Genomic DNA, 10,355 nt, shown 5'->3' with positions numbered 1-10,355 from the left:
CAGCTTATATATCGAATATGTTTCATAAAGTAAATGTTCTATGTGGTTTACTCGTTATTAGTTGTGAACTTAAAACATTTTTATTTGTTTTAGTTTACGTTTTTCTTAGGTCGCTTCAATGTGTCATTTGTGGGTTTTTACCAAAAATATGTCCGAAATTTGTGAAATGTTTTGGAATAAATTAATAAATTTTAGCTTACTCAAAGCTTATTTTTTGGCTGCTCCTTCGAAAGGGAAACCACCTAATAAATTCTTCCCCAATCGAAGGCACCGTCCTACAACTTGTGGGGCACTTACCTTTCCCAAGTACCTTATCACATTGACACACTTTTCCTCCTTAAGTTCTGCAAGATGCCTGCAATGAAGGAGTCGCCATATTTGGCCGCAATTTTTTGGTTCATCCTGGGAAAGCTTCGCCCTGACTACGGTGATGTGCACCGAGCAAAAATACATTATAAGCCTTTTAATCCTTATTATATTTTAAATGATTGATGCAACTTGCTTAGCCTAACTAAATATTTTATATATTAAACAATTATAATATTAATTGTTTCAAGATTTATTGTTTTTGTTAAATCTGTAAGTGATTAGTTTTGTTTATCTTATTCCAAAGAGCAGTTCGTCTCAAATATTTGTTAAAGAATATTTTAATTTAAGATAAAATTTTGAATCACTGTCAAAATGAAAAAACTGCAAATGTAAGCACAACTAGCTGATTTAAAAAGTAATTTCGTTACCCTTTAATCTTTATACATGTGTATATATCCTCTTAAAACTTCATAATTACAAAAACACACATTCTTTGCTACAGTGTTTAAATGAATTCTTATGCAGTTACCTTAATGAAAAACTAAATTGTCAATCAGCCATGAATTGAATCAAATGAAGTGTAAAATTACAATTTCATCCAATTTGCAATTAACTCAACGAAAAGATGGCGAAAAGAGGAGAATCTCCTTTTTCCAATTTCAAATTATTCCATTGGAACGCACATGCAGCCGAACGGTGAAGAGTTTTGTATCAGTATTTGCGCGATTCCCTGGGTGTTTACTATATGTACGAGTACTTTCACTATGCAGCAACAATCTCAGTGGGTGGAAACCACTGTCATTATTCCGGAGGAGGAGCATTCTGCTGAAGGGAACGCGGCAAGTTTGTCGCTTTTCTTCTGGCCACGCCGGGGTACCTGGAAAAGTGCAAGTTTAATTGCATCGAGTGTAGCTAGTTAATGGCTGAAATTGCAAATTGAAATGGTGACAAAGCAATTGAGGTCAGGAAACTCCCCTCGGAGTCGTCGAATCGAGCGCTAATTACAAAACGGACATTGCAGCTGCCAATGGGGTCACTTGGCAGCTTTTCCGTGCGTCGCGTTTCGTTTCGATTCGGTTTCCAGCAGTATCGGAAAATATGCAACAGCAATGGCCACAGCAACAACGGCAGCTGCCAAAGTTGTGCGGAATGTCAAAGTTTCCCCGCTTCCTTCTCGGTTGCACTCTAAAAACATTTACAAATTGATTTTTTGTTGCCGCTGTCATGTTCGCAAAATATATTTTTTTTGGCATTTAAATGGCTAGGCACACAGCCGCATCGGGACTTACGCATTTTAAAATACCGAATCCGACCTGCCGTATTTAATGGAACATTTTGGCACAATAATAAAATGTCCGTAATAAAACGGTCATTTGCATGTTCATTTCTGCAGGCCGGCATAAATGCAAACAAATGCATTTTGCCAAACAAAATTTGAAAATAGCTAATGCCGGACCATGGCTTAAATTAACGTTTGCCATTTTTGACGGTACCCCTGGATATTGGTCCCCAATGAAAATTTATTGAGTGGGGAGCATCATCTAAAAAATGTCTTCAATCGACTGCTTCTATGGGTTGGATGATTCACGTTAAAAGTAAATTAAACAGGTGAAACATAATAATAGTAACATCGCTTTTTTTTCTCTTATATCTTTCAGTAAAGTAATTTTTATATTTCAACACAACAGAAGTCATGTATTTTCAACCGTTTCCAAATAACGTTTAGAGATAAGTAAAGTGCTAATGGGCTTTGAAAAAAAACCGTTAATAGCCATTCATATCTTTTTATTTTATCTCACCTAAAAAAATAGTCCGTTCACATTGTATTCGACTTGCTTACATAACACGAATTTATCAGGAAATATGTATAGTTTTTGTACAAATTTGTCCATATTTATAAAAAAAAAAATCAACGATAAAAAAATACTTCACTTTTCAATGGTTACATAAGTGTGTGAATCTAATCCTTCCGCCCGACAACAAATAAATAATAAATATTTTCATAGGTCCTTAAAATTAAAGAGTATTTAAACTGGAATTATTGTACATTTTAATTAATTATAATGATAAATCGTTTTAATGCGATGCTGTCCACAAACATTTGTGAAAAAATCAATCATTGGTGAATTAAGTTAAATATTCCCAAGTGCTCTCCTGGAGTATCAATAGCCCCCAATTTAACGAGCGTTTTATGACATTGCCCTCACAAAAACTTAGCATGGGCGAGTTTTAAAAAAATATACTGGGCTGGTTGACATGCTACAAAATTGAAACACCCATCAACAGCAAAAAAGATTAACAACATGTCAAGAAGGTTATAAGAACTCGATTTTTTTCAGAGAAGTCATCCAGTTCCCTTTCCAATTTTTTAAAAAGGAAATTAATCGATGTTTTAAAAGGTTTAGATACATATTTAAAAGAGCTTATAAATTTAATAGGAATAACATTTCTATTTAAGTTCCTACAATCCGCATATCAATGTTAAATTTATATTTGCTATATGATTATTAAATAAATTTTTGATTATAAATAAAGCCTTTACGTTGATATAAAAAATTATGTTTTACACACAACTTTGACCAGGAGTTGGGTAAGCTTTGGAAGTGTATAAGTGTATCAGGAATGTTTCAATCAATCAAGTGAGAACGGTGTGAAAATCATACGAGCCGCGTGAAAAGGAAGCGGAAATTGCTGCGAACTGTGTGATGTCTACAGGTAAACACATCCGCGTTCATTTACATATAGCACGTATTGGATTCGGTGCTTGTGCTTGGGCAGCTGTAAATGCCACTTGGTTTCAATATTTCAATCAGCGGTGCGCACAGTTAGTTAAGCTTTTTGCATACATTATGCAATTTGAGCGGCCACAAATGATGCAGCTGCAGCAGCAACAATAACATCATTAGATCCAACCGCGGCAGCTCATCGCAGTTGGTCTGCCATCCTGCAATCCCGCCAATGGCGACATTAAATCATCGATCCAACAAGTACCTGTTAAGGGCTTTTGCCGCATTTCGACTCCGGCTCCGTTTCGATTTGCAGTTGGCCAAGATCCGGGATTTTCGTGTGTCGTTTTTTTGACAGAGAAAAAAAATAATTTAGACAAATTTAAACTGATGTTTGGAGAGTTTGATTTTAAATATATTTTTAGTCTTCAAAGCCAATATTTTTAATCGAAATAGTATGAGTTATATAGGTATATAACCACAGAAATATGTTAAATTAATTGTAGGTTTGGGCATTTTTTTCAGTGTATCGGATACTATTGGTCTTTTATTTGTTGCTTGTACTCGTTGCTTGTGCATATTGTGAGTCCGCGCATTTCGAGCACGTGATTGAGATTTTTACATTTAAAACGTGACTGAAATATTTCGCAGTTTCGCCTCTTCGATGCCTACCGCAGAAGGATACATTCTCGCCATTTACCATTCAGCCAGCCCACTCGTCCTCCATTATCCTTTCTCCGTTCGCCGCTCTCCAATTCCCGTTCTCCGTCCTGCACTCTCCATTCCCGATTCTCCATTCCGCATGCAATGAAATGTATTCAATACTCCGTCAATGATGTCCCAACGACCGTTGGCCTGCGGCTGCCTCTTTTATTATTATTATTTTTATGTGCTGCCCTTCCATTTGTTCGATCCCCACTTTGCCGGTCAGTGTTGTCCTTTCACCTTTTGCACCCCGTCCTATTCCGAGCCATACCTCCTCCTTCGTTTTTTTCAATCAACGGAAAATGGCCAAGTGTTAACTAGATTTAAATAATGCATTAGTCGTTGCTGCCTTTCTACGCAAAGTACGGCATTCGACGGTTGAATAATTCTTGTCACTTCTAGTTTTAAAAGTTATTTCAAATTCTACATTTGAAAATTTTTGAGAATTTAAAGAAAGAGTTTGAAGTTTGAATTTAATAAAGTTTTAAGACGAGGGCACTTAAAATTATTAACAAAAATACATAAATTAAACCAATAAATTTATTTTATATTTTTATATAAACTTTTAATAACTTATTGGGAGTTTCGGTATTAAATCGAAATAATTTGATATTCAATTCGACTATCAATAAATGGAATTTGCAATGCAAACTGGTGACTGGTGTTTGGGCTGGTGAACCTGACAACAAGCCGAAACAAAAGTGGCAATTGAACATTTTTTGATTAGCCGAGCCATTTGGGGCTTCGACAGAAATTTTCCGGCAACTGAGAACTGCCACAAATTCTCAGTTGTCGTTGGTTAAAAACTTTCCAAAAAGCAGGAGCGAAGCAATGACAGTTGCCAGGCTGTAAATACAATTTAATGAAATGATACGATAAAGTTGTGAGAGTGTGATTTACACAGCAGACTCGGGGATGGTAGGGCACAATTGCATATGCACTGTAAAAAAAAATAAATTTAAAACTTTTAAACCTAAAATGGTAGTACATTTTAAATTGTAATCCACATCAAAATATTTTTATAAGTGATTAGTATTAAAAACCTTAGGCTTAGTAACTCTTGAAAATTTTACATTTTTGTTACCAACTTAGTTTTTCTTTATCATGTTATAGAGAGTCACTCTTTATTTCATTCAATATTTCTAGGCTATGTAGATTTTAAACCTAAAATTTTATTTTATTAAAATATTTGACCTCAGTTCGATTGACCAACCCTTTTGCTCATAACTTTCTACCTGCTTTTGTTTTCTAAGTGTATAGCTTGTTAGTCAAGTCTGTTTTCTTGGATACTTCGTCTTGGAAGTCTGACTCTCTCTCGTTCTTTGTCTCAGTGCGTAATTTCAACATTGGCAATTAAAATTTTGTATGAGTTGCTTGCAATCAGTGCCCAAACTTGCCACGCACAAACAAATACACTCGCAGAAACACCCACTAGGATGCTGAGCACACACACACAATCACATGCACACAGTTGCATGTGGCGACAAACTCAGCTGGTGTCTGCGTAATTTAAAGCATACATTTAGGCTGCTGGTCCTGGCTGTGTGATAAATGCCAACCAGTCAGCACACCAACACACACAGCGCACAAGCACCCACTTCCACACACGAACACCCAAGCAAAGGACATAAGTTCGCTGCTGCTGACAATTTCAAACAATTTGCCGAGTCTGGCAAGCATTTTGGGCTTGGTTCGCTGTTCGTAGCTGTGATTGCCGTCTTCGGCGCTCTGCCTTGATAAGCCACGCCCACGCTGACACAGACAAACTAAGACGCACTGGAAATAAATTAATCGAACAATTCTGGATTAATGGCATAATTGTTGTTTTTAGTTAAATTTAAGAGCTCAAACAAAGCTATTGATGCAAAACTGATTTTCCGGCTTTCACTCAACACGAAGCAATTATAAAACATTCAATTAATACCAAACGCTAATTATGTTGACCCATTTAGAAGACATTTTAAGATTGATAAAAAATTATCTTCAGTATTTTTCAGTGTACCCATTTAGTCTTTAAATCCATGTAAACTACGAACAAATGTTTAGAGAAAACTTGATACTTGTTATTCTGAATATTTGACAAACACTTTTCATGCTCACAGCTAACGAATCCTAGCACCTAGAACCCTAAACCCGTTTAATCACAAAATTTTCGTCAAGTATTTCAAATTCGAATTATGAGCAGAGATACTTAGTTTTTCTGCAATTGGAACTTTGCCCATGCGGAGTTTACATTGAGATTTATTTAATTGCAACCAGACGATTTTATTTGTGCTCTGAGCTGTGTATAAATAGGATTATGAGCTGGACTAAATTCTAGGCAAGTCAAGTAATTGAGATTTCAGAGTGAAGTCCTTGTGTTTTAGTGAATTTTGTGCACTAATTACATGCGGTAGGCCTGACGCATCATCAGATCAAAGTACAAATCGTTGTCAATTGAGGCACTTATGGTGGCATAGTAGTTGACAAACTCCTCGCGGGTTATCTGTAGATTTAAATATTATTCAATAAATATTGGATAGGGGATTCGTTCGCAGGTTACCTTGCCATCCAGGTTGCCACGACCTCCCTCGAAATTATGCAGAAAGTCGGTGAGGATTTCGTCCTCAGACTTTTCCCCACTCTGGTACTTCGGATGCTCTTTGACAGAGTACACATTCTTTAGATCTTGAATGGTAATAACACCATCATCATCTCGATCCATTTTGTCGAAGGCCTGATCGATAATGTTGAGGCGACTCTGCGGCATTGAAGGCTGAAAAAAATAATTGTTAGCCCATTAAGCTTTTAGAGTGTGGGAAGTTTATTATGAGAAGCCTTGAGCTCGTGATATTATGGCTAAATGAAAGTAAGCATAGATATGCAAGATGGAGATCATGGCTTACCCTTAATTTGAGTAGGAACTCGGTCATGTTGATGGATCCACTGCCATCCTCATCGAATCTAAAAAGCGGTAGAATTTAATCAAATTAAATATTTTAAAGCCCAAGCCAGAGGCACATCTGTCACTTACGTGGCAAACATCTGCTTGATCTCCTCCTCCGTGACGTCCAAGCCCGTGTCCCTAATGCCGGTGATGAACTCCTCCTCGTTGAGCGCCTTGCTGCCATCGTCGTCCATCGCCCGAAAGGCCCTGCCATGAATAATCCAAAATTAATAGTTTACTATTGCATAATTCATCGCCTAGCCGATTGAAATGTCGTTAAAAGGCAGTAAACCAATCGTACCTGCCCAGTCCCAAAATGCCTGTTGCTCCGCGACTGAAGCAGAGCAATCGCAGCTTGGTAATGGGATCCTTGTCAGCGCCATCTGTCAGTTCCCGGAGCGCTTTGCTCGCCAGGTTAGCCTCCAGGGTGTACAGGTCTCCATTTGGGGCCTGTAGGTTTGATATTTCCAAAAAATATATATATTGCTTTAATTCGGTGTTAACTAGTTTTTAGGTCCTTTAAAGCAAGTTCCTCTTTTATTCACAGGCACTGGATAAATTTATAGAGAATCGATTGAATTGGATGTCAGTAAACTGAAACACATGTGGCATTGACATGCTTTCCTCGAAACGTATAATTAAGGAATGTTTATAAATAAATAATAGTTAGCGCGTAGTAATTATAAGTTCGAAACATTACCAAACGGGTATTTTAAAGAATAGCAATAGCTAGTAAAATGTATTAGTTAATGTTAATTTTAATTATTCCACTATGAAAAACATAAATTGAGTTTATCAATTAACTGAAGGCATATCACTAATTGACTAGCTAGACTTTAAACACGTTTTTTCACCTATTATTTCTTTTTGTTTTCCTTCTTTCTTAAACTCCATAAGCTTCGTCAGAGAGAAATAAACCTGAGTAAATCAACAACGTTATTATCTCAAAGTATATTGTGGATCTTCCACGGAATGTAAATTTACACAAATGCGCCTTAAAAGTGACTAACAAAAATATCCATTTATGGTTTAAGTAATTAGAGCTGATGTGTACACGCAGACCATATCAAAACAAAAGATCACTTGAGCCGCAATGAATCACTCATTTCGCCTCAGCTGATATTTCTCAAGACGCTCACTTTAAGTTTCGTCAAAATCCCAAGTACGATTTCAATTCAGTGGATTTCTTTACTAGACAGGGGCACAAAAAAAGACAGTAGGCAAGTGGGGTAGGTTTTTCATTTTGATAAAAGGCCTTTTTACAATTTCTCTAATTGGAGTCCAAGGTGAAGGTCGGCGACCTAAAGTTTAGTCCCACAAACAGCAAACAAATGCGGAAATAAAAAATTAAGTCAAAACCCGCACAACTTACCTCCATGTTGGTTTTTCTTTTTTTGCTTTTTGAAAAGACCTTTTCACTAGTTTTTAACAAAATTTGATGGAGTCTTGTGTTTTTTATAGTCGCCCAACTGAATGGATAACTGCAAGATACTTGTTACTTTGGCGGCTTTGAAATGCAAACTGAAAGCGAAAAATAAAGCGGCGGCAATGAATAAACAGCCAGGCGCTCGCTGAGAGGGAGATGGAGACATACGAAGATAGGTGGGGAGAGCGAGAGGAACTGAGTGCGGAGCGCGAGGGAACGAGTGGAAATGAAATATGAGCTTTGCCGGCTTTTGTGGCGAGGGAAAAACTAGTTACTAAAAAGCATTTACGCTCATGTAGAGCAGACAGTGCGCCCCAGACAGAAAAGCCACTAGCCCGCTCACTCACCTGACTCATCCGCCTAATAACTCGCTCGCTCTGCCGGTGATGGCAATTTCATTCAAAAAATATCTAAATATTATAGCTACAAAGAAAACAATTTGTTTTTTGTTTGAAAGCATTTTAAGCCATATAATAAGACACATATAAAATTATAAAAAAGTGTTGACACCCCTGAATTTCTATTACAGAAAAATAAATGTTTAATAAAATAGTTAAGACTAGTTTGATCATAAAGGTATATAATGACATTCGTTTTCATTTTTAAAACTGTAAAATGTTAAATCTTACCGAATGCAAAAAAATAGTATAGTAATAGTATAACCGCTAAATACGCACTTAACCTTGTGGTTTTAGTTTAAAAATTAAGTTCGTTGTTCGTTGTTAAAACACTGTTTTTTTACTTTTAAAAATGTAGAAAAATATTTATGTGCTTGCTTTATTTTCGCCAGCCAGATTGTGAACAACTCTGCCCTCACATCCTTTCGGCCTTCTAAACATTTTATTTCAATTAAAAAGTGGCTAGTTGCCAGTACCTACATAACGATTTCGTGACTGTCTCTGGCCAAATGTTTACCTGCGACCAACACGAGCCAACAGAAAAACATACAAACGCAATGAATGTGGTCTGTAAAATTGATCTAGATAAAAAAAATAAAAACACCTAAAGGTATGCAATTCAAAGAGTCCAACAGTTTGAAATTTATTTGGTTTGATTTCATTGCACGGGCAACCAAAATAAAAAGTTCAGAGTTAAATAAGCAATGGTTTTGATAAGTGTCATTCAAAAGAGATCTTTAAATAAAAATGAAATTGTACGATTTTTGGCTTGATTTGGAAAATTAAATTTATGACAATGTGGCTTGGACTCAAAAAAATGTCAAATAGGTTTAAAAATATGTACACAGGTTGTTAATTTATTATGCATTAACAATATTTTTTTTTTTTTTTTTAACATAATTGGGCTTACATTTTTAAACTCCATGCTTATAATCTTTTAAAATTCTTTACCTTATTTTGAAAAGTATCCAACTTTAAATACAAAACGTATTGGTTTCAAGCTGAAATTAAGCTTGTAAAATCAATATTGAGGTCATAAAGGGTTTTTAAACTGCCTCCAATTACATTAAGTACAATAAATGAGTTCTAACTAGCATGTTGTGGTTGTTTAAGTCGCTAAGCATTGATTATTTATTCGTTTTTCAGGGTTGCAATTAGTTTTGATTGCTGTTAGTTGTATCAGGACACTTTTACTTATACGAGGACTATGTAATTTGCAAAATCGCATTGATTTCAGTTTCAATTGTGGCTGGCTTAGCCCCTACACGTGTTCCATGTCACTCGACCATTAAAGAAAATAAGCAACCAAACATTACAACACAATATTTTCACTTCGACTCGTGTGTTTGTATTTGTCTATCGTGCCCCAAATAATCGGGAATGAATCACTGCCTGCGGCTTACGCTGCGTATGCTTAATATTAATTCCTATAAAAATTTTGATTCGGCACTTTGACCGGTTTGTCCACTTAAAGTCGCTGTTTTTTGTTTGTTAATTGATTAACTTATAGCAACCTTGAGGCTCCAGCCCTTCGTGCGAATGGCCCTTAAGAACATTCCGCCTACCGAATAGAAACTCGACTAATTTCAGTTTGGCGGCATCTATCACTGAAATAATATAAGCCACAAAAGTAAATGAGCCTAGGCAACAGCTTTGTGGTGAGCCACAACACACTGGAGCGGTGGCCGAGCCGCATTGTAAATAACTGGGAATGGTGACTCATATCACAGTCACTTAGCCACCTTCAGAAATGATTTTTAAGACCCTTCTGGTTTCTGTGGCAACTCCCACATAACATTTATTTTTTTTTGAAATTTTGATTTTGTGATGCAGTTTTCCCTCGGCCGTGGTTTTAAAATAAACTT

The 10,355-nt window shown here is 36.3% G+C and overlaps 1 protein-coding gene across 2 annotated transcripts; it reads right to left on the bottom strand.

The window, feature by feature from the left end:
- Window positions 1–5,931: 5,931 nt before the first annotated feature.
- LOC128261949 (calcyphosin-like protein) lies at window positions 5,932–10,102 on the bottom strand. 2 transcript variants are annotated; one of them, XM_052995927.1, is made up of 6 exons: window positions 10,005–10,102; window positions 6,968–7,116; window positions 6,754–6,873; window positions 6,626–6,683; window positions 6,283–6,495; window positions 5,932–6,225 (listed from the first exon to the last, which is right to left on the bottom strand). In XM_052995927.1, the coding sequence occupies exons 1-6, from the start codon at window positions 10,044–10,046 to the stop codon at window positions 6,124–6,126; spliced, it is 684 nt and encodes a 227-aa protein (XP_052851887.1). In that variant the 5' UTR covers window positions 10,047–10,102; the 3' UTR covers window positions 5,932–6,123. The 2 variants fall into 2 exon arrangements, with proteins under 2 accessions (XP_052851887.1, XP_052851895.1); XM_052995935.1 differs by lacking the exon at window positions 10,005–10,102 and adding an exon at window positions 8,039–8,187.
- Window positions 10,103–10,355: the final 253 nt, after the last annotated feature.

This window comes from Drosophila gunungcola, chromosome 3R, assembly GCF_025200985.1.
Source record: "Drosophila gunungcola strain Sukarami chromosome 3R, Dgunungcola_SK_2, whole genome shotgun sequence".
Classification (NCBI taxonomy): domain Eukaryota; kingdom Metazoa; phylum Arthropoda; class Insecta; order Diptera; family Drosophilidae; genus Drosophila; species Drosophila gunungcola.
This window is presented reverse-complemented; position numbering and strand designations above follow the sequence as displayed.